At 38.8% G+C, this 26,195-nt stretch overlaps 1 protein-coding gene across 1 annotated transcript in view; it reads right to left on the minus strand.

Annotated features, from left to right (window-relative positions):
• Window positions 1-26,195, minus strand: part of egln1b (egl-9 family hypoxia-inducible factor 1b) — a 26,605-nt gene continuing 410 nt past the window's right edge. The window contains exons 2-6 of the mRNA XM_052101160.1: window positions 24,535-25,634; window positions 9,417-9,536; window positions 6,364-6,500; window positions 6,209-6,276; window positions 1-740 (exon numbers count right to left, since the gene is read on the minus strand). Of these exons, the coding sequence (XP_051957120.1) occupies window positions 682-740; window positions 6,209-6,276; window positions 6,364-6,500; window positions 9,417-9,536; window positions 24,535-25,260 (1,110 nt within the window). The 5' untranslated portion in view covers window positions 25,261-25,634 and the 3' untranslated portion in view covers window positions 1-681. The remainder of the gene's footprint in view (window positions 741-6,208; window positions 6,277-6,363; window positions 6,501-9,416; window positions 9,537-24,534; window positions 25,635-26,195) is intronic.

The following is a 26,195-nucleotide window of genomic DNA, read 5'->3' on the forward strand; positions in this document are numbered from 1 at the left end:
TTGGGAAAAAATGCCTTTTTATTTAAAACTCAGAGCTGTTGGACAGACATGAGATGTCAGTTTTGGCTTCAGACAACAGAGATATAACGTCTGCAACAACAGACAAATTTGCTGATATCTGGCAAGCACAATCCAGCAACGCACCTGGTTACAAAGCAAGCCATGATGCAGAAGCATGTTCCATGCAGCTCCAATTAGGAGAGCCCGGAAAACTGTATTACGAACCATACAAAAACACAAATCCAATATTAAACAGGGAGTCTTTGAGGAGAACAGTACATACAGTACATTATAACTTTGAAAAGGGTTTCGTTTTTTTTGTATGTAGCTTGTGGCATTGCCAGTCAATACGGTACCTTTACAAATAAATGTGCAAAGACAAAGCTGATGGGGACAGGGTACATTAAAATAACCACCACACACCCTTAATTTTAGCATTCTGTCCATCCTTAACCCATGTAAGCCAGCATGTTTCATAAAGGAAACAAAGTATGTTTCGTCTGTCTGTCGTCTGTCTTCACAGCACAGCTTTGTCACATTCAGAGTCCCTTATAGATGACGGAGAGGTAAAAGAGAAAGTCGATTGCTGTCTTTCTTTCCTCCTCCGCTCATCCCGCTCTCAGCAGCCGGCAGCAGCTCTTTGGAGGTCCATCCTGTCCACTTTTTTCATTCATCCCTCGTTCACAAGTTGGGCTCTGATGGCTTGTTTAGCTCTACTTTCACACCCCGTTCACCTGCACCTAAGAGAGAGAGGAATATTTACAATATAGCACAGCATCTCATGCCTTATTGCTTAAATATGGTAAACGAAGAACTCATATATATATATATATATATATATATATATAGATAAATGGTTTTCACTGATAAGTCATATCCTTGTACATACATGCATTCGTTGTTATGTTGCAACCTTATACTAAAATGCTTCAAATTATTTTGTTTTTCCACATCAATCTACACTCCATACCCCATAATGACAAAGCTAAAACCAGATATTTGATATCTTTGCAAATATATATATATATATATATATAAGGGGTCTGAATAATTCTGAATGCACTGTATATGTAATGAATTAAAATGCCAGTTTTAATACACTGATCAGCCACAATATTAAACACCACCTGCCTAATATATCTGTTGTTTTGCAACAACAATCATGCCACGGTCCAAATCACTGAGATCACATTTTTCCCCATTCCGATGGTTGATGTGAACATTAACCGAAGCTCCTGACCGGTATCTGCATGATTTTATGCACTGCTGCCACACGATTGGCTGATTAGATAATCACATGGATGATTGTTGGTGCTAGACGGGCTGGTTTGAGTATTTCTGGGATTTTCACACACAACAGTCTCTAGAATTTACTCTGAACGGTGCCAAAAACAAAACAAAAAAATATCCAGTGACCAGCAGTTCTGCAGATGGAAACACTTGTTGATGAGAGAGATCAACAGAGAACGGTCAGACTGGTTCCAACTGACAAAGTCTACAGTAACTCAGATAACCACTCTATAATTGTGCTGAAGAATATCATCTCTGAATGCTATTCTGAGAAGCGGGTTGGCGCTTCTTTGGTGGCACGAGGGGGACCTACACAATATTAGGCAGGTGCTTTTAATGTTGTGGCTGATCTGTGTATATGTAGTAGAGGTCGACCGATTAATCGGCCGATTTTATGCATTTTTTACATAATCGGCATCGCCCAATATCCACGCATATCAAGCCGATTATTAGGCAGGCGCATCTGTGGGCAGCCTAGTGTTGTTGTGGAACACGTGTTCGACGCACGCTGCCCCTAGAGTCATTCTCCAGCAGAGTGAGCAGACCTCATCCAGTGCCTAAGGAAGGAGCTAAGTTCCTTGGAGAAAACAGTAAGGGTTAAATCTGTATAACTTCTTTAGATTTAATTAAAAACTTTTGATATGTTACTGCCAACTTCAAGAAAAAACGTGACAAACGCGATAGTTGACATGACGTTCGGCTACTTTGGATATTGATAGCGTAGTTGAAGTTGCATTATCACAGCAGAAGGGTTGCTATCATGTCACAATAAGCAAGCAAGAATTTTGCAATTACAGACAGTGAATCTGAGACTTTTATTTGTTCTGTTTGTGTCTTATATTTGAGAGGGTTGTCACTCAATGCAGAGAAAGAAGTAATAAAAATATACCAACGCAGTATAGGCTAGTGAAGGACTGGCTTTGGTAAGCTCGGACGTTACCGGTTCTGCTGTCGGTACTGGAGAAATTAAGAAAATACATTTATTATTGCTATAAAGAGAAAGTTATTTTATCTCGCCAGCCATTTCTATGTATAATAATATGAAACCATTTGTCTGTGATGCAATTTAGCTATTCGCAGTGAGAGAGAGAGAGAGAGAGAGAGAGAGAGAGAGAGAGAGAGAGAGAGAGAGATCGATCGATCTCGCTCACGCGGTGCCACAGCGAGCACAACACGAGCCCTGCATAATGAGTGACAGAACTAAACATTCAAACATAGCCTGGTTTAGATCTGTGATATTAGTCTGATTTTATTTTAGATTTCGCCTTCCAAAGATTATAAAGAGAATATTTATACATAAGCCGCATTCTGTCTAGCACAACTTCCTTCCCTTCACAGCGGTGCACTGACATTTCTCCCTAAAACTCAAACTTAACGTCAGAATCAGCACGATCGGTGATTGTTGTAAAATACAGTCTAGCTACTGTTGCTAAATTGCGGGACGCGTTTAATAATAATAAAAAGAGCGCAAGAGATACCGTTCCCAAGGCGGCGCTCCGAAACACACCGCAAAGAGACAAGCAAAGTATAGACTACTTTGGGTTTCATGTGCGCGTCTAAACGATCAACTATACACAAAAATATGTCAAAACGACCGGCTTGGAGATTCACTTAAACACAGTTTATGTCTTAAATGGACGTAGTTATGGAAATAGTTGGGAGAAAATATGCTGCATCAGGAGCCTATTAGATCTGAACTCGGTCTTAAAGGGGAAGCATCCTAATAAACGTGACGATTGAGCCACTGCGAATCAAACAACAAAAGGCAAAGAGAAAATCACTTACAGCTCTTGAATGAATAACTTCTGCATTAATCTATGATAAACTATCCAGTGTTATTTTACAATTGATTACTTTATTAGATTTCTTTTTAGACCACACCTGAACAGTAATGTTAGTAGACCTTCCTGAAATTAAATCACTGTTCCTATATAACGTTTATATTTGTGTAATATATATATATATATATATAACAAAAAGAACCGTTAAGAATACCGTTAAAGTACCGGATCGATAAGCAGTATCGGTAAGATAGTAATACCATTAAAACCTTAACGATACCCACCCCTAGTTATGCCTGTGCTTCTCTTGGATGCTCTGAATATTGGATTACGTGTCTGGAATGCCCCTTAATTAAAGCTGCATTTGGATCTCAACCTTCGTGTCTCGGAGCAGTTCGTAACACCTGCTTTGTTTATTTAATATATTTGTTATACATTATTTATACAATATGTTTTTACATTATACATTTTTAATTTAAGTGTACAAGTGCAGATTGGTCAAGTGTTCAATAAATGTATTTGTTGAGAAATGTTGTCTATCTTAAGTAATTATTTGTGTTACATTTTATCTTTCAAATAAAAGGTTCAAATAAGAGGTTAAAAACAAGCACATATCGGCCAAATATCGGCCAAAATAAATCGGCAGCATTAATCGGCCATCGGCCGACCCGGATTTCAAAAGATCGGCATCGGCCTGAAAAAACCAATATCGGTCGACCTCTAATATGTAGCATATGCTTTCCCAAATAATAGGGTCATTTGAATATTATATATTCCCAAATAAATGAACTATAACTTTACATGTATGTTTACATATGGCCATAGTTCAGATTTCTGTACGTGTGCCAGCAGATGGCGACAAGTGAATGTGTTATGAGTGAGTCAATCCTTCCCTCAACACTGACATTGCAGTTATTTTTGAGCCCCACACATTTCAGCCCTCCAAAACCCTCACATGGTAAAGTCTTAGAAGGGAATTGGGCATAAGGTTGGTCTCGTCTGGATGGAACGCACCCCTGAGTCGTTCTCGACCGAAACGAGTTTTATTATCCTATAATATGTCAAATCTGCATGTCTTGGGATTTTACAAGACTTGATATAAACTCCCACATAATTAGACATTTTTTATTATAGGCCTGTTTATTGAGAGGGAAACACTAGCATCACAAGGACAACAACAACAATAAAATGCAATTTCCATGTATACAAATCTACAAAAAGTGTTAGCATAGCATAACTTTACAGCCATAGCCAAAATGATTGGTAGTGACATCAATTTTGTGTTTTGCAAAGTTTTCTGCTTCAGTTGTTGTGGTGTTGATTCACATTGTATCTAGATTATTGTGCAGAGTGATCAGATGCATTTTAAATCATTGCAAAAAGCTTCATTCAATGAAAAAAAAAGAAAAAAGAACTTTATCACAAAAACCCAAAATTTCACAGTTTTTTGGCCCTGGCACAAAATGACCAGCTAACATAATTTCACTAATCATATCAGCAGCACCTGGGAAAGTGTGGACGAGTACTAGTCAGGTGAAATCACTCTATCACTCTGATTGGATTATAAGAGCAGACTGATTGCTATTAAAGGAGGGAAGAAGTGCTTCCAATCATTGTGTTCATGTTAGCAACGGTTACCCTCTAAAGAAAGACATGCAGCCATCATCACACAGTGAGGTGAAGACTTTTGGACAATCGCCTGGTGTCAAGAAGGGCAGCAAAGTAGCCACTTCTCTTCAAGAAAAACATCATAGACAGACTGAAATTTGGCAGGAAGTACAAGGATTGGACAGCAGAAGACTGGTGCAAAGTTATTTTCTCTGATGAAGCCCCCTTTGACTGTTTGGAACATCTGGAAAATCGATAATCCGGAGAAGAAAAGGTGAACGCTAGCATGAGTCCTGTGTTGTGCCAACAGTGAAGCATCCTGAGACCATCCAGGTGTGGGGTTGCTCTTCATCACAGGGAGTGGGCTCGCTCACAATCCTGCCCAAAATCACTGCCATGAATAAAGAAAGGTATCAAAACGTCCTGCAAGAGCAACTTCTCCCAACGATCCAGGAGCAATTTGGTGATGATCCGTGCATTTTCCAGCATGATGGAGCACCATGTCACAAGGCAAGAGTGATAATGAAGTGGCTCGGAGATCATTTTGGATCCGTGGCCAGGCAACACCCCGGATCTTAATCCCATAGAGAACCTGTGGTCAATCCTCAAAAGGCGAGTGGACAAGCAAAAGCCCACAAATTGTGATCAACTCCGAGCACTAATAAGGCAAGAATGGATCGCCATCAGTCAGGATTTGTCCCAGAAGCTGATATCCAGCATGCCAGAGCGAATTGCAGAGGTTATGAAGAACAAGCGTCAACACTGTAAATATTGACTCTTTGCATATATTGAATGTTTTTGCCAATAAAAGCCTTTAAAACATATGAAATGCATATCATTGTTTTCCAGTCCATAGAAACACATGAAAAAATATTCATCACTCGTGCAAGCGTTCAATTCAAAACATTGAACTTCTTATGATTGGAACAACACGACAGTTAGTAAATAATTACACATTTTACATTTCTGGCTATTCATTCAGGTAGTGTTCCCGCAAAACAAAAACGAATACACTGTATGGAAACGTATTCATAATGAGTATTTTTGTCTTATATATCGGTAGGAAATATCTAAACATTCTTAAAGGGACAGTTCACCCAAAAATGAAAATGTCCTCATCATTTACTCACCCTCATGCCATCCCAGATGTGTATGAATAAAACATTTATAAGGCAGAATTATTTGTTTTGCCTTTGAATCAAATAGTTTTCTTACCCCATTGGCAAGTACTTTTTTTTCATAGAAGCATAATGTAAGATTGGATAGATTTATATGAAAACAAGACTCATGTCGTTTATACCTTGTTTTAAGGATGTTTGGATATTCCTATTATGACAAAAATACTATTTTGCAGTGTACACATTACATGGAAAGCAGGGAGATGCTGAGGCCATCAATAGATCGTGGATGTAAATATATAGAAGTTGCACAGAAATGTATAGATAACACATTTACAGCTGTCAATTAAGGAGGAACATCGAGTTCTTACTAGCGTAAGTGCGCTGTCAAGTTTGAGTGCTTTATCTCACCTGTTAGATATTTCTCCTTAGCTCGTGCCCGCTCATCAGCGTCAAAATACCACACTGTTATGGCATACCTGCAAACAAATCACAATCCAGGACATCAGGTTGATTTAATTCATCACATTCATTCTTACTGAACAACTATTATGACCTTTACTGACCTGGTGGCGTAAGCTGGCTGGACCTCATGTGGGTTCCTTCTGTCTGACCAAAAGAGTAGGAGTCTGTCAAACTTGGGCTCAATGTCTGCAAACTGAGCTGTTCCCTCTGGAAAGATCCGCAGGATCCCACCATGCTCCTGTGGAATGAGCAGACGAGGGGTCAAAAGCTTCAAAATCCTACATCACAAAACCTTTTTGGTTTGTCGGCAAGTTAAAGTTGGGATTGAGTTTCAGCTTCTAGACAATTCATGCAGTGTGAAAACACCATATCAGAGAGTCTTTGAGAAAAATGATATATTTTGCATTACATAGGTATTATAAATGCAACAAAGTGAGTTAGGAGAAAAAAAAAAGTTGGTTTCATTCACACGAAACTCTGGGAGGGAACTTATTTTTTCCTGTGCCAGGACAACTTGATGCTAAATTTAGCTTAAAACAATCTGACACACAGTGACTTTTACATAAGCAGGTTTGCGTGAGACGGCCATTTTCCTCTCCATTCATTAAAGGGGCAGATATGAGAAAAATAACCGGAGTGTATATCAGGGTACGGCAGCTCTAGGCGTATCATGCATTAATGTCATCCTCTTCAGCTTGAAAAGGATGGAAAATATCAAAATGTCTTTACAGTATGTGTGTGAGAGGTCACTGAGGGACTTTGGCTCTGATACTTACAGTAACAAATGGCTTTAGGAGAACGTGCGTGCTTCGAGCAAAGTGTGCGTTTCAACCAACATCTAGATAAAACGCAGCCTGGCCCTTGAGTCTATAATCTCAACTAAACAGAGCAAACAACATCTTTCTTTCTCTCCTTCTATTATTCCTATACTTTATCTTTCCTCTGCTTCTGGCCAACTGTATTTACTTCATGTAAGAGGGATGGGAGAACATCTGGATCAACACTCTCGCTAGACTCCACAGCCGTGACGTTCCAGAGCAGGATAGACAACGCTGTGATGCAGGGCTGACCTTAGATTTGGCAGGTGACTGCAGTGGTGGTGGAAAGTGTCAGATCAGCTGCGGGCTGCTTTAAATGTTATTATGAGAGTTCTCTTGGAACACACTTAAATGTATCAACTTCATTGCATAAGATACAAAATATCAAACAAAGTATCAACTGGTGTTCTGGTGATTTTAGTGGGTATTTGAAGGCAGTTCCCCTCCACACAGGTGGAGTTCAGCACATTAACCATCGACATGTACACTGTATTTACATTAACATTTATGCATTTGGCAGACGCTTTTATCCAAAGCGACTTACAGTGCACTTATTACAGGGACAATCGCCCTGGAGCAACCTGGAGTTAAGTGTCTTGCTCAAGGACACAATGGTGGTGGCTGTGGGGATCAAACCAGCGACCTTCTGATTAACAGTTATGTGCTTTAGCCCACTACACCACCACTTCGTATAATCACTGTATAACATAATTGTTAACGGTTCAACGTCGTTCAACAACAGAGCCAATCATACTGAACCGGTCACAAACCCAAAATCTCTCATATCTATTTAAAAAAAAAAAAATCGTATTTTTCTGATTTGACATTATATACCTCAGGGTGTAAATAAGGTAGCTCCTTAAAACTGCTTTTGTTTGTTTTGTTTCCAATCATGTCAACTGTATCTGAGAAAATCTTTGTGTTGATATGAGAAAGCAATCAAAAGTTATAACATAACAAAAATAATTGATCATAGTGTCCAAAAGCCTCTCTAAACCAAATAAAACATAATATTTATACATAAGAACTAATTACACATGCAAACACAACAAAGACTAAAGGTTTGCATAGCATGCAGACATGAGTTTAGTCATGAGACTTGAGTAATGAGTTTCATTCTGTGCCATTTGAGTCATCATTGAGTCTGCATCATGTACTTGGCGGCATCTCCTGGTGGCCATATGTAATGAGAGTGAACGATCCTCTCTGCCCACATTTGGATGACTTCCACCTCTGGATGCAGCGATCTGAATCCTAATGTGTTTGGTTTAGCATTTCATGAAGTTGGACAATGTACTGCATCATTTCTGATGACGTCATCTGATTCAGGAAAGCTAACTTAGCGGTGTGCACATTGTGCTTCGTGTGGATTATCTATTGATCCATGCATACCAAGTAATGGTATGTTAATAGTTTATTCTCAATATATTCCAAATGGAAAAAATTGCAACTATTTATCAACAAAAAACCAATGAGATATCCAATGTTCTTCTTTTATTTGTTCATCAGTACAAAAGTGTGCAATAAAGTGCTCCGTGCAAATAAAAAAAAAGACTAAAACGTTTCGGTCCCACCGGACCTTCTTCAGTGTTTGACTCTTTACATTTTATGTTTCATTATAAGTTATAAGCGAAAATGCTGCTTATAAGGAACACATGTTTAGATGTAACATGTATGTCAAAGACGTATACTTAGGTATTACTTGCTATATTTTAGTGAATAAAACAACGACATGACACGTGGCTATTTCAGTTGTTCAGTGTTAGTCATAATGCCTGCATGCATTGTAGAGCTTCTAAGCTTTAAAACAATACCTATTTTGTGTTGTTCAAGACTGTATTTATTAATATTTTGATAAATATTAACCCCCGACGGGCTAAGAGAAAAAAATAGCCACTTCTGAGGAAATTGATGCAAAATAGAACCGAAAATGGAAGTTGATGAAGTTAAATAGAAACTTGCATTTTCTGGGAGGAAAATGTAAACAATCATTTTGATGACATGCTTTGGCATCAGAATAACCAGAGAGACATTTGAGATGCTATACAATGATTTTTTTGTTTCCTCTTTTAAGCATGTGTGTGTGTGTGTGTGTGTAGAAATGAGTTGATTTCCAATTAAAACATGTAGTTTTTATTTAGAACTTACATGTTTTCATTAATTACAAATCCTAAGGGAGCAGAACTCTGTTAGCAGCCCATAAACAACAGTCTATAGTGTGGCCTATTGATACAAAGTACCAACAGCACCACGTTGGTTTTGAATTTCTATTATATTGAACGTAAGCTCAGATGCAAGTTTGAGCAGTCTACATCAGATAAAAAAAAAATTCCTACCTTGGCATCCCAGTCTTTATTCAGGTAATAAATGCATGTGACACATCTCCCATCTCCGTTAGGGTTATCCACATGCCGTACATATCCTGTTCCGTTGCCAGGGTAACATGCCACCATTGCCTGGAAGGAAAAACAGCAGGGGTTGCTTTCATAATGGGCCAAATTATTCAAGACGACGACAAGTAGACACGGTTAAGAGAAGAACTCCATAAATCTCCACTTTTACTCTTTCACACAACTTTTTTTTAAAAGAGACATCCCAATAACGATACTGATATTGGAATCGGGTCCAATGCCACACTCATGTACTTGTAACTGATACCATCTGATTTAGTAAACATTCAGTGCACAAATTAAAATCATGTCATGTCTTGGTGTGATTATTAAAACACAAAGGCTGTCATTTAATGAGATAAATATATAGTTTGCATGTGCTGCGTGCTTTAAAGTAAATATGTGGAGCGTAGCGACCTTCAAAAACACACAGAAACAGAAAGGGCTTCAAAATAAAAGCTCCATTTAAATGAAAAGAAAATGTACAAAAGAAATATATCGCTGCTATATAGTTATGTAATATTCGCTGTTATACAACTACTACTACTACTACTAATAAATCTATAGTAACAGTATTATATTTCAGCAATATCACATATCTGCGATTCTGTGTTATGCAGCACTTTATTTGACAAAAAATTATAAAATATTACGTAAAAAAACTATTTGTCCTATTTTCATTAAAGTGGTCATGAATTAATTTATTAAGACACCATTTTGATGAAACAATTTAAATAAACGGTTATGAAATTCACAATTTTTTTTTTTACCAAAAAACAGGTATCATACTGGTGAGTATCGGGACATCCTAATATTTTACATTTTACTTTTTTACATATGTCATATATCATAAAGTTGTGACAAGAAAATGTCCAGATTATATTTCATAGCCAGCCTTCAAGCCTTAGTGCTCATTTTAATAGAAAAAATTATAATAATTGTGTCCAGACAGGATGAAACCGCAATGAGAATCACAATTAACAGTAGTGAGAATTATAAACAAACATCCAGATGCATTACAGTAATGAGGTTTGGGGTGAGAATATCCTGAAATTTGCATAAAAATTGTCATAATTAGAGGTAGACCAAAAAAAAAAAAAAAACGGTTTTACCGATTAATCGGTGCCGATAGCTGCTTTTTGGAACTATCGTTATCGGCAAAATGTTATGCCGATAGTTATTTCTTCATTTCGTATTACAAAATAAGAGTCCCCTGTGTGTGGCGTGCTTGTTTATCCTTAAAAATCCCACGTTATGCACCAACATTTTTCCTGGTTATTATTGGGATTTTGGTTGAACAATAAACTGCATCTGGGATTTTATTAATGTTGGACTCTTTGTTTTTGCCCAACATAGTAAACAAAGAATAAGACATTTTATTGACATTCTATATAAATCGATTTTAAAAACTATCGGCCGATTAATCGGTTGTTGTCCCATACCAAAACCTTAGTTATCGGTATCGGCAAAATCCACTGTCGGTCGACCTCTAGTCATGATGCAATTTTACGTAATAATAAAGCCAAAATATTCTTCATGCAAACATTTATTTATCTCATGAATTTGCCGTAACACCTGATCCTGTTATATGCACGGGATCCACCTGATTTGCTCTATATTTGTGTATTGCTGTACAATTTATTGCCTTGGTTCTCACAAACAGACATTTACCTCCACTCAGATACTGTACCTCACCATATAGCAAAACAACATACAGAAGTGTTGTCACGGTTGTCAGCATAAAGTGACAACCGTGAGAGTTTTTCCTTTCCTGCTCTTCACCTACCCCACTTATTTTGTTCTCTGGGTTAACATGGAAAGTGTTAATTAATGAAAAAGGAAAAATAGCAGTGTAGTGTATTTTTACACATGAAGGCATGCTTTCAAGCTATCAGGCAAGTGTTACAGAGGACATAATGACTCAAAAACATATAAAAATAGCTAGAAGCCAATACACCAGTCCAGGGGCCGGTTGCATAAACATAGCCATTAACTTAAGACTGCATCTAACAATTAGTTTGACTAGCTAAAGACGCCGTAGAACGCCTGTTGCATAAAACAAGCTCACAGTTGTCTTTAGTAAGACGGTCTAATTTGCATTGCATTGTGGGAAAAATAAGACACTGAACAGCTAAAAAAAAAATGGCCGACAGTGGACGCTCAATACATTTTTTATTCGCTGAGAATATTTGCTTATTAGAGGACTACAATGCTTCAAAATGTATTTTAATAAACACATTTAGTGATTTAACCCAAATAATTAAAAACACAACATTTTGTTACCACTTTTGAAGTCAAAGTCTTCAACCAAGTCTCAACTCAAGCCCCTTTCAGCCCCCACTGGCTCAGCTGAATGTAAACAAACGTTAGCCTGAGGTGTGCTGTCTTACATTTTGGTCTTTAATTAGACTGATCTACGTTTTTATGCAACTGACTGAAAAAATTAAGACCAACATTTTAGACAACTAACTACTAAGACTAGTCTAAAAACAGTTTTATGCAACCGGCCCCAGGACATGTGACCTACTTATGACTTGGTGATTCTACCTTTTTGGCACTTCCTTTAAATGAGATGATTTAAATAACCAGAAGGATGCAAAACTTTCTTCTAGGTCAGAATGCATGTCAAACTTTAAACAAGAGTGCAGCAAAGCCAAACTTTACCTTTAAATGATTGACAAAATGATTCAGAAAAGCATCGGCATCCAACAAAACTTTGTGTCAGTATTACGAGGTGTGTTTCTGTGAACTGAAAAGAGCACACGGTCAGAATGACTCACTGATATCGATTCCCTCCGTGAACTTGCATTTTAAGGTTAGGTCTTTTCTCACTCACTTCTGCACGTAGGCTCCTAAATCTGATCACTTCAGTGACGGTACATGACCCGACACTATTTTTGTGCACTACAAACACAGTTGGGGATTTTTAGGCCTTAACCCTTTAACCCTACAACATAATATCACAGGGACAGAGTCATCATCCCCAGAGACATGAACATGTTTTCAATTTATTCTCAGTGTGTGTGTGTGTGTGTTTGACTTGTCTGGAGGAGGAAGATATTTTTAAAGAAAGAAAAACAAAGCTCTTTTCCAACATTCTTTGTAATACTTAAAATACAGTGGCCCACAATAACATGGACAATTTTGGAGACTCAAGTCACATGTAAAATGTATGAATGTTATTGCATATGATACAAAATAGCAAACTGCAAAAAAATTGTGCTAGAGCTTTTCTCAGAACTAACTTCACATTTATAAGCCATTTTTGCTCAATGACTTTTAAACTGGTCATGACATGAGCAACATTTTTAACATATACAGTAAGAGGTCACTGTAGTATAAAAACACACTGTAAGTTTCAGAACTCAAAACTTTCTCCTCACTGCAAGAATTTGTTGAAACCAAGCTGCCAAAACAGCTCGTTATCTACTTCCTCCACATTGTGATGTCACACTGTCGTAGACATTTGCATCTGACCGCCTTCACAACAACACATAAGACCCTAATTTACCTTATCACTTCCATAGCCCCGCCCAGTAGCGGTGAGCAGTGAGATCGCAAGTAGAGAGAGCGTGTCAATCAAGAGCAGAGAGCCAATCAGAACAGTGGGCTGATACTGTCATGTCTTAAAGGAGAAGCAACACCAAAACAGAGCGTTTCTGACTAAGTGTGGAATTTATTTTTTTTTACAAATATATTAATATATATACACGTTTTTCATATTGCTCATCATCAAACATACTAACATTTATCAATTTTATTTTTAACATTTATTTTTTTCACCTTTTCTCCCAATTTGGAATGCCCAATTCGCACTACTTAGTAGATCCTTGTGGTGGCGCGGTTACTCACCTCAATCCGGGTGGTGGAGGACAAGTCTCAGTTGCCTCCACTTCTGAGACCGCCAATCCGCGCATTTTATCACGTGACTCGTTGTGCATGACACCGCGGAGACTCACAGCATGTGGAGGCTCATGCTACTCTCCACGATCCACACACAACTCACCACACGCCCCATTGAGAGCGAGAACCACTAATCACCACCACGAGGAGGTTACCCCATGTGACTCTACCCTCCCTAGCAACCGGCCCAATTTGGTTGCTTAGGAGACCTGGCTGGAGTCACTCAGCACACCCGGATTCAAACTCATGACTCCAGAGGTGATAGTCAGCATCAATACTCGCTGAGATACCCAGACCCCACATTTATCAAACTTTAAAATAATTAGTTCATTACAACTGTGGCAGTTGTATTTAAAATGTTACGGTTTTAAATGTGTTTAGGCTTTATTACTTTTTAGAACAAATAGGCAATACATTTTTTTTAACCCTTTAAGCTCTAAAGATGTTGATAAAGGTTTCCTGTTCCAGTGGCATACCCAAAAATTAAAGGCTTCATGGGGGTGGGGTTCACTGTCCTTCTCTGCATATCGCGGCGGCTTGTTTGAGCTTATCGCGCCCCATTCGGCACGTTTCGCAGACGTCCCACTGGCCCGCTCGGTTGTCTCAATGGCCAGTCCACCCCTGATCGACCCCAAAGAGCATCAGCCCACCGGGAAAATGCCCGGTATGCCAGATTACCAGTCCAGCCCTGATTATGATACATTCTGAGACTCTTAGCCTAAGAAAATGCTAAAAACAAATTACAAAAATAAAAATTAAGCCAACAATTTATTAATTCTTATTTTTCTTATTTGACATTATCTCAAAGTGTAAATAAGGTGACTCCAAAAACTGATTTTGTTTTGATTGATCCCAATCATGTCATTTTAAAACCATCGGCATATCAGTTATAAGCATGAAAAAGCAGATATGAAAAACCGACGGTATATTTCTAATTAATTAGTAACACACTTTGCAAAAACTCTGTAGATTCAAAAGCGCAATTAATAAATAAAAACAACCACACTAATTAGAAGGATTGGCACTCCTAAGTACATGTAATATTTATTTGTATTCTTTCTCGTTCTCACATTAATGTAGAAAAACTGCCACGTGGTGTGAAAACTGCACTTTCCAATAGGCTACATGATGAGGGAAACCATCGAAAATGCTTTGAAACAAGCAGACTTTGACTTCTGAGACACAGGTATGATATACATTAATGCCGAATGATTAACTGAATAAAGATTGAAATCACAATATGACCTTGTGCGATTACTTAACCGTAAAAGGTTGCATTTGGGCATTCAGCGCTGTGTGAGCAGGCGGCACCCTCTAGCGGTCTGGACGACATTATCCATTGTCCATTATACCACTATAATACAGAATTTAAAAGGGGGTTTTGTTCCTTAGGTTAAAACTTGTATTCTTCCATGTTGTGGTTGACATTTCCATGGAATTGCCAAACATGTGCATAGTATTAATTTATAATGTTCAATTATATACAACACATGCATGTCAAATGTGAGTTCTGTCATTTTGAACTGCAAAAACATGAAGTGCAAATATTTTTTAGATGTACAAAATAACTTTTTGTATGTGAATAATCATGTTATTATATTTATTTATTTTTAATCTTTTTTTATTTTCTATTTATCTATATTCTATTTTATTGTGGCTCTCTTTAAAGGCAAAATATTGTCTTTAGATTTCCTCATTAAAATTAATTGGTTTAATATTTTATTACATAATGCAAAGACGTTTTTTTATTTATGTGTGGCATAAGTATCCAAATACTTTTTGGGGTCACTGTCCATACACACCCATCCCCTCATCAGAGCATAAACACACACAGCTGTTAACACCAGGATGTACCTTAACATCTCTCCTCCTCTCCAGCTAATTTCCTGAACCCTATAATTTGATACTAGATTTCCTGAGAAACAACGTCATCATAAAGAAGATAACAGCTAAAGTCATGCTGGGAACAAAAATAATAGTGACTGTATTTGAGGACCTTTTCCGCACAACATGACTGTAAGTGGGGCAGGGGTGTGACCAACAGTATATGACCCGCTCAAGTGGAAAAGAGGAATGCGGGGGTCACTGAAAGGCCAAGCCAGGGTGAGTTAATGCATTGAGGAATATTATTATCTTTTCTGTTTAGCTCATCAGGAACATATCGTTTTCAACCGGCCCTATGCACCTCGACCTCTTTAAAAGGCCAAATCCTGTGGCCTGCAATGGCACGCAATGCACAACGGATCATAATACATGTGACGACATTTCAACTGAATTGTGTTTTCCTGGCGGCAGGTGCTAAAGCGACGGACAATGTAAACAAAGACCAAGGGAAAGGGAGACGTAGATACAGGGCGAGAGAAAGAGAGACAAGCCAGAACAAAAAAGGGAGCTGAGGGCATTGACGCAATCTGTGAACCCCCTACGTGAATGGGCGAGCGTAGATAAGGGCGAAATCGCTCAACGCTGCTTCAATCATTCCGGTAGGGGTGAGCATGAGTGCCAGCTGCGTCAGAGAAAACGTAGATGGGAGTGACATCACGCAGCGGGTTTTGCGTCAGGATGCCATGCCACCACTCTCCCACCATCGCTTTCAAAGATCCCTGACCGGAGAGGAGGAAGAAGGAGATGGAAGGGATGCCACAGTCCCACAGCACAAAGAGCATTTCAATTAGGGCCTTGGTGTGTGTGTGTGTGTGTGTGTGTGTGTGTGTGTGTATCGCATAAACGTGCATGACTGTGTACACAAACAGTTGTGCCAACTATCTGCATGAACACTGACTCTTCCCGAAGTGTTATTCCAGGTTCATTTCTAAGCTCAATCGAAAGCATTTGTGGCATGATATTGATTACCACAAAAATTTATTTAAACAAAATCTGGGTCGTAGCAAAGCACTTACAATGGAAGTAAAGACATTTTTGGAAAGTTTAAAGGCAGAAATGTGAATTATTTGAGCTGTGAAGTTGATTAATCATCATTTTGACAGTCGTTTAAGGCAGGGTTTCTCAGCTACTGGGTTGCGACCCAAAAGTGGGTCACTGTCTGCAGGGTCACGAGATATTCTGTCATGAGTACAAATGACCAACTAGAAGGATATAACTGTACATTTGCAATGTGTGACGCTACTGTGATCTCTATTGTCAAATCGTGTTAATATCTCCAGGTTTACGTAAACGACCGCAAGTAAGAGGCGGCATTTCTCTGGCGTTAATAATTAAGGGTTTAAGGCGTGATGTCATCATGGCAATGACATTGTTAAATTGGATGTAAGTTTATACAGAAAAGGTTAGTAAGCAATTAATTAATTAATTTACAAATTGGCTGGGTCAAAATAAATTTTGTGGTAATCAACATTATGCCACAAATGCTGTTGATTCTGATGAACTTGTATTGAACCCGGAATATTCCTTTAATGCCCGAGTTGCAGGTGCAACCTTACTAGAAAATACACAAAACATTGTTCGCTGCAGAGCATAAGACACGGCTAAAAGACCTTTACAACAAACACTGATAGCAATAGTTTACCCAAAAATTTTATTCTATTATTTATTCACCACCATGTTGTTCCAAACCCGTAAAAACATTGTGTCGAGTAAAACTGAACTGTCTTTAAAAAGGAATTTAAATATTTTGATTTAAGTCTACATGTTAAAGCCTCCATACCCACATGCACATTGCATATATTTCTACAAAAACAAAAAAGCAACACACAAAGAGTTTTTTGAGTTGTTGCAACCCTTAACAGCACATGCTGAACCTGAGCTTATGTTTTTAATAGGACTGTCAATCAATTACAATTTTAATCGAATTAATAACATGGCAGATTAATTCATCGAATTCATCACAATTAATGGCATACATACAAACTTGCTGAGAAAGCCCCTAAAATAACAATGATTCAATATATAATGATTAAGTAATTATAAATAGTTAGATTTAAATCTTAAGATATTAAATATTTATATATAAAAATCATACAGAAAATTTAAATGCATTATTGAGGCACACAAGTAAAAAAGACAATACAGAAAGTGGCTTTAAAAATGCAATATATAATATATTTCCATATTATTCAACACAGTTCACAGCAATCCATTCTGCAGCTGAATTCATCAATCAGTCTGAGATTTATTATAATGGCTTTATATTAAATAAGGATGCATCAATGTACACCTGCGTCAAACGGGCGCTTTAAGACATCTCAGTTGTTGTGTGTCTGTTGCAGGGCGGAGTCGTGATTATACACACCTGGTCCCTTATCAGGCTAATTAAGCCTCCGAGAGGGATAAAAGCCGACTGCAGGCGGTGGTGCGGGAGAGATCGTTTACGGACATGTCCGTCATGTGTGTGTTGTTGTCTTTTGTTTAAGTTTATAATTAAAATATTATTTACATTGCCAAGCCGGTTCTCGCCGCCTCCTTTCCATTGAACTACGTTACACTGGTGCCAAAATCTGGGAAGGAGGAGGGATGCCCGTCGCGGAGCCCTCGACACTGCTGTCCACCCGGGGGAGCGCCGCTGCCTTCCACCGGGGGAGGGAGTAGCCCGACCGCCCAGATGCGGTGAACGGCCGCCATCCGCGAGGCGAGTGGTGACTGGACTCCCCGACCGCCTGGAGCGATGGAGCCGCTGCCAGGGGCGGAGGAGTGCCCTGCCATCCCCCAGAAACGCGGAGGGGTCGACAGAAGACCGCCATCCGCGAGGGGAGGAGGGAAGTGACTCCTCGACCTCCTGGAGCAGTAGGGCTGCTGCCAGGGGCAGAGGAGTGTCCCCAGGAGTCACAGTGAACGCGGAGGGGCATTCTTTCCGCCGGGGGTTGTGGGTCTGACTCTGGTCCGCACGGGGAGGAGCGGCTGCCGTCCGCCTGAGAGGGTGGAGGAGTGGCCGAGGACCATGCGACGGTTTATCAGAGAACCGGCGAGTAAGTTCTTTTTTTTTCCATCTCTCTCTGTCTCTCTCAGTGCCGCACTGCATTGGCACTGTTAAATTTCACAGTGTTTTTGGGGGGGTACTACATTGTTACAATTAATTATTTCTGTTTCCCTCCCCTTGTCCCCTCCCTCGTCCAAGTAGACGGGGATGACATGCCGGCAGACGGGGGAAAAGGTACGATCCTTGCGTTCAGATTTGCGCTCCATTAAGCTATGTTTAAGGCATGAACGCGTTCTCATCTTGTGCTGTCTGCTCTCGGTATGTGCGGTTAGTTCTATGTATCAGCTGTGCGTTGCATATACAGCGAGTTTCGCTTACTGCCCCCTGGTGAAAACAGGAGGTACTCCAAACTCGAACTGCTTAAATGGAAGGAATATTGCTAAGTACGGTCCGAGTCATGATGAATTGCATTCGTTTTATGCATTATTGTTGGTATAAGTAATTGTACTGCATTAATGTGTTAAATCGTCTCCCCTATTTTTAGATTTAGTTAGTCACCCAAATATGAAAAACAGCATCATCATTTAATTACCCTTAATTTGTTTCGAATGTACTTGACTTTCTTTCTACAGCGGAAAAAGGATGTTTTTTATTCCATACAATGAAAGTGAGGCTGTCGGTCACTAACATTCTGCTTAACATCTTTTGTGCTCCACGGAAGAAGGTTTGGAACAACATGAGGATGACGTAAAAGTAAATGATGACTTTTTGGCTTAACTATCCCTTTAACTTTAATCGAACCATTCAAATGGTTCCAGTTCGCAGTGTGTGAGCAACTACAATCCTTTTAAGATTGAAACCGGCAAACCACAATAATGAGTCGTCACAACAGCACTCAAACTTGTGAATGCAACCCTACGAAATAAAACACTCCTTTATGTTGTTACGGCCTGGGCTGATCATTTCATCTATCACATCTTCATAACAGTGATTTGTCCTTCTCTTTTGTGTGAGCATGTGTGTGTTGCATTAGGTTTGACACACTGCCGTCCCTTTTACCGAGCAATGCCGGACTGATAGAAACCTTAGCAGCTGAACTTTAGCCAGACAGACTGTGTTCAAATAGTGCAGCTGTATCACTGTTCCAGCACTGAGAACCTGCCAGCCTTATATAAAACGGCACCATTAATAAAGATGGCACCATCATACATGTCTTAATGTTGAGGTGTGCATGAGAGTGAAGGGGTACAACTTTGCCCTACAGGCATAAACACTTAAACATACAGTGAGAAAAAAACATATCATGGATGGATGGACCCTTTTTTTCATCCCTTGTTTATTAAAAAACAAAAGCTAAAATATTGATGACTTACTTTCAAGGTCAGGGTGGGAAATTAACATGCGCTCGGGGCAAAAATGACACCAAAATATAAAATAAGGGGGCAAAAAATATGTTTTTGTTAATGCCATAGCCACAATTTTCAGAAACAAAAGTTTCAGTCACAATGCACATTATTATGTAACAAGCCTGTTGACATTATAACTGAAATATTCCCAAATGAATCCATTTTGAATCGAATCAAAATTGAAATGTAATTGAATCAAATTAAATTGTGTACAAAAAAAGTCAATGCCAATACCAAATATTAGTTGATGTTGATTCTGATTATTAATTAATCAAATTAATTGATTGAATTCAAGCATTTGACATAAAAGGACACTTTTGAAACAGGGTCATTATTATAAATTTAGAAAAAAAAATGCCTCATTAAATCAAAGGGAAAAGTTCATTTCTGACCCAATTCAAGGTAATAATTCATTACCATTAAAATACACACCGTTTCAAAAGTACGGCTGGAAAACGTAAATATATATGCTAAAGGAATATTCTGGGACCCCATTGACGTCCATTGCAAGTGTCTTACGTTAACCCAGATTTTTCTTTTTTTGTAAATCTACTTTGTGTGTAATTTCTGTGCCAATAAATCAATAAATGTAATTGCAAGTATATATATATAATTCACTGTTTCAGTGGCATACCCAAATTCACTGTTTCAGTGGCATACCCAAAATGAAAGGCTTATAACTCTGCAGCAAAAGAAAAAAACCAAGGAGGGTCAAGTTTGGTATCATTTAAAAAAAAAACCTTTTTAATAATGATAAAGATTATGATACATTCTGAGACTCTCATCCTAAGAAACGTGAAAAATCACATACAAAAAAAAAAGGCCAAAAAAAAAAATCAACTTTATCCGAGACATTTTTTTCCGTTGATACGACGAAGTTATCAAAAGTTATAGCATTACACAAATAATTTATCAGAGTGTCCAAAAACGTCTCCAAACAAATAAAAGATAATAATTGTACATCAGAACTAATTACACATGCAAACACAACAATGACTAAAGGTTTGCATAGCATGCAGACATGATTTTAGTCATGAGATTTCACAGAACGAGTTTCATTCTGTGTCATTTGAGTCATCATTGAGTCTGTGTCGTGTATTTGGCGCCATCTCCTGGTGGTCATATGTAACATTGTGCTTCATGTGGATTATCTAATGATCTATACATCTGATTATCTTGTGTGTGGACTTGTTTGAAAGATAATCACCTCCTTTAAGTAATGTTATTTTATATTACGTTCATGTAAAGCAACACCAATATAATTATCAAAGACTTATACTTAGCTATTACTCGCTATATTTTTGTCTGAGTAAAACAAATATGCTGGTTGTATTCTACTTTCCAACAACATATGATACATGGCTATTTGACCAATTTCATATTTTTACTGATTGCAATATATGTACAGTGCAATTATTTTTATATACATAATCAAAACAGAACACTTCTGATTTATCTGCATATTTCAAAGCACTTGTTCAGTTTTGGTCATAATGTCTGCATGCATTGTAAAGTAGCCCTTCTAAGCTTTCAAACGGTACCTATTTTGTGTTGGTCAAGACTGTAGTTATTAATATTTTGACGATTATTTTTAAATGCAGGCCGGGGCCACTGGCAGGCCAATCCGAGCTTCAGGTTGTTTCGGGTTAAATATAAGTTAAGCTCAATCAACAGCATTTGTAGAATTAAGTTGATTACCACAAAAATTATTACAATTATTTAAAAATAAAAATTCTCTCCAATTTGGCATGACCAATTCCCAATGCGCTCTAAGTCCTCATGGTGGTGTAGTGACTCGCCTCAATCCGGGTGGCGGAGAACGAATCTAAGTTGCCTCCGTGTCTGAGACCGTCAATCCGCGCATCTTATCATGTGTCTTGTTGAGCGCATTACCACGGAGACATGGTGAGGCTTCGCGCTATTCTCTGCGGCATCCACGCACAACTCACCACACGCCCCACTGAGAGCGAGAACCACATTATAGCGACCGCGAGGAGGTTACCCCATGTGACGCAACCCTCCCTAGCAACCGGGCCAATTTGGTTGCTTAGGAGACCTGACTGGAGTCACTCAGCACGCCCTGGATTCAAACTAGCGACTCCAGGTGTGATAGTCAGCATCTTTAATCCATAAACATTGAAATATAGGGCTGGGTATTGTTACATGTTTAAGGCTTTATTTATAGTATTTACAAGTATTTACATTGATTTGTAGAACACTTGCTAAAAATCGGTACAGTTTCTTTAAGAAAACCGGCAGTTATTAAAAATATGTTTTTTTTTTAATGTTTTACCCAGTCCTATTAAAATACATACAGTTTCAAACGTTTTTGTTTGGTATACTGTTTATATCTTTGGCTATACTTTTGAAACATTGAGTATTTTAACGTTTATGGGTTGTAAGTGTCTCACTGGAACAACGATCTTTGCATTTTTTAAAAACCACAAATGAAATAATTTTGCGGTCAATAGAGCTTAACTTGTACATTCCTCTAATCCTAACCCTAACATTAATTCAGGTTCCTCTCTCATTATACACTGTTTTTATTGACAGACTGTTTAAAGGTGCATGTGACTGATTGAACAGCTTTCCTGTGACGGCTTGCTGTGGTGAACAGGGAGCACAAAAGAAAGTCAGTGCATTCGCCCCCAGACACGGTCAGTCCAGTATCAGGAGCGCTCTGAAGAGACCTTTCAAAAAGATCTTCCATAGAAAGAACAAATCTATATAAATTTGTGTGAAGAAATCCAAAGTATCTAATTCTAACAGAGTGACATATTCATGCCAGCGGTGTCAGAGAGGGTGCACTTACTAAAAGCAGCACGCCTTAACATCACACTTCGCGTGTGATGCCGTGGTGCAGCTTCAGAGCCGTAGCCAAGTGGGCTGTGCTCATGACATATGGTGCTGATGCTTCCCGGGTGCGCTAGTGAGGTCATTTCCCCATCCCATTCCCACTCTTCTCCCTTGCCATTTTCTGTCTCCTCTCCACACGTTCATATAATAATAATAATAATAATAATAATAAAAGTGGTGCAGTGTTTATTTAAAGTTTAAATGTACTCACTTCAGCATAAGAACTTTGACAGGTGTGGACGCGTCTCTGCATCAACAGAGGATCAGAGATGAGGCCTCTCTCTGTCTAAAGTGGCACGGATCTTAATCTAAACCTAATCTGTTCAAGGAGAATGTGTTATTGGGCCTTTCACCTGATCCCCCTGCCATATGTCAAACCGTCTGAGGGGGGCTGTATGCATGTGCATGTGTGCAAAACAACATACAGTGCTGTGATTTTCATTTACAATCACTTTTGTCCCCCGTTTTAAAAATTAATAAAGCAAGATCAATCAAACAAATCTTCTGGATGGTCTTGTATGTCCATTCAGCTCATTCACCCATTCACACACACACACACACACACACACACACACACACACACACACACACACACACACACACACTCACACACCAATGAAGGCAGAGCTGCCATGCAAGGCACTAGCCTGCCATTGGAAGCAACTTGGGGTTCAGTGTCTTGCCCAAGGACACTGTGGGCCGGGAATTGAACCGCCAACCCAGTGATTAGTGGCCGACCCGCTCTACCACCTGCGCCACAGCCGCCCGTCATGTGGCGTAACAGTCCAGAGCGAGGCTAAAAAAAGTGTCATTCAAAGCTAAAATTATTTTAAAATAAATAAATAATAATAATAAAAAATGTTGTCCACCAAATCAAGGACATGTGGTACATGTAGGTAGACACTCATGACAATGATTACTCCTTAATAAATATAAATATTTAACATTTTTATGTAAAGGCACATTGAAAACATCTTGATTATAATTATTTTTTAAATACGTGTACACTCTCATGTATTAAAGATGCGAGAAAAGTAATACCGTTAATACCTTTTTCTTGGTGGTTACACCGCATGATATTTTAAAAGTAATTCCTTTTTTATAATTGATTTAAAAAAATTAAAAACATGTATAACCAACATGGATTCAGAAACCGTGTTTCCTAACTTGAAACGTGTGTTTTAAAGTAGATTTAAAAAGATTTCTCAATTTTTATAACCTTGGATAACCTTATTTGTCAATGACCCACATGCACTTTAGAACTACACACGAAAGCATTTAAAGGAATGTTCCGGGTTCAATACAAGTTACTTAATCCACAGCAATGTTGTTCACCACAAAAAACAAATTCTCCTTTTCTTTAAAAAGAAAAAGGCAAAAATTCAGATTACATTCAGGCACTTACAATAATAGTGAATGTGGAGGTTTTAAAAGGCAGAAATGTAAAACTTGTAATTTTATAAAAGCACTTACATGAATACTTCTAGTAAAACATGTGTATTATTTAAGCTGTAGAGTTGTTTAAATCATTGTTTTTGTGGAAGATCATGTTACAGCATCATGTCATTGCAACAAAGTTGTAAAATTATATATAACTTTACACAGATGTGGTTAGTTAAGTGATTTTATCACACTTAAATCACATAAACATATTGTTTGCGTCTCGTGTCTATACTTTTGAAACAGTATTTCAACGTTTACAGATTGACCCCAATGACTTCCATTGTAAGTGTTTCACTGTAACACAGATTTAGCTTTTTTTTTAAAGAAAATGAGGAACGAATGTACATTTTATTTTTGTGGTAATCAACATTATGCCACAAATGCTGTTGATTCAGTTTAACTTGTATTAAACCCGGAATATTCCTTTAAATGACTTTATCAGCAACATTATTTAAACTTCATTATAAAGCTGCTTCAAAGTATATTACATTGCCTATATACATATACATGTGTGTAAATGAGTTTCTGTTGAAGTTTGTGTTTTGAAGTTGACTCGTTTGACAGCTCCACCAGTCTTACTTACTTTTGTCCTTCCATTGATCCTGTAGTCGCCCAGTTTGCCGTTACAGTGTCGGACCAGGTCGTCCATGCGGCTCATGAGAAACGCTATCCGGTCACAGCCCGGCTCTTTGCCCTCCACCCAGGTGATCTTATCCCCACGAATGTCCTTGGACGAGTCGCTCCTCTGACTGACCAGCTGTCCGTCCGTGAAGCCGCCGGTCAGGTAGAGGGCTCGGACGTACTCCAGAATGTCGCGTCCGATCTCGTCCCCGAGAAAGTTGTCCAGCACACAGATGCCGTGCTTGTTCATGCAGGGCACGATATAGTCCGTGGCCAGTTTCTGCGGCGGGTACCGCGTCTGTCCGTTGGGTTTGGAACTGTTGGACACGCCGTCACCGGGCGGTTTGTTGTCGGACACCGTATCCGAGTCTGTGGCGGACTTGATAAAATCTTTCATTCCTTCGCCGACTGACGTCACAAGGGAAGAGTCGCTCTGAGAAGTGTTACATTGTTTCGGCTTCTCAGAAGTGTTACATTGTGTCGCGCGGCACTCTCCAGCGTTCTGCGGCTTGTCGGCCTCCTTACACACGCGCTTGTGCTTCTTCCAGTCCTGTTTCTGGTGCTCTTTGCTGCAGTAGAAAGAGCTGCGACACCGTCCGCACTTCATCAGCTTCTCCATTTTCCCGCACAGCTCGCAATACTGCCGTTCTCGCTCCAGGTTCTCGCTTTCCAGTGACTTTCCCTCCATGTTTCACGCTGAATATCCCTGTTCGTATGTCACCTCAGCGCTCTGCTTACAGTATCACCCTGCAACTTAACCACAAACATCCAGAACCGAAACTGAAATAACGCTGCCCTGTAAGTTCATTCCAGTCGGCTCTCTCTCACCTGCTTTGACCGAAGGAAATTTGACACTCTCACATTCCCAGGACATCTATATTTTGACAGTTGAGAGGTCTCAGCGCAAGCCGCGAGTCTGATGGAAGCGCATGGCGCCGGTCGTTCCTTTTCTTCAGCGCTCAGCGCACGTCAACCATCTGCGCATGCGCACTGAAGACAGCATAGACGCGACTCACATGCGCTGCTCACACAATCAACATTGCATTGACAGAACTACAGTGCCTGCATGGTAGAGAGAAGCAAGTGAATAAAGTCCCATTACTGAAACATGTTTTGCATCAGAGTAGAAAGAGAAGTAAATAAATAATACATGAGCAGAATTATTGTACCTGCAGAGTAGAGAAAAAAGCTAATTAATAAATACAATAAATTCTCAAGATTCCTAAGAACTCTACATGGGCAAAAGAGACATAAATAAATAAATCAATACATTCTTAAGACAAGTTTTGTATATGCAGAATCTGCAAAGTAGATCAAATAAATAAACTAATTAATTCCCAAGACTTAAACAAATGTTTTACTGGCAGAATATGCAGATAAATAAATAATAAATAAATAATCTATGATCAGAATTATTGTACCTGCAAAGTAGAGAGACAAGCAAATAAATAAAGAAATGCTTCTGAATCCCCAAGATTCCTAAAAACTTAATATGAGCAAAATTTGAGTATCTGTAGAGTATAAATAGAAATAAATAAACAAATTCTGAAGACGTAAACAATTTTTGCTTAGGCAGAATATGCAAAGTAGATAAATAAATAAATGCATAAATTAATTAATTCC

This window comes from Xyrauchen texanus, chromosome 32 (assembly GCF_025860055.1).
Source record: "Xyrauchen texanus isolate HMW12.3.18 chromosome 32, RBS_HiC_50CHRs, whole genome shotgun sequence".
Lineage (NCBI taxonomy): Eukaryota > Metazoa > Chordata > Actinopteri > Cypriniformes > Catostomidae > Xyrauchen > Xyrauchen texanus.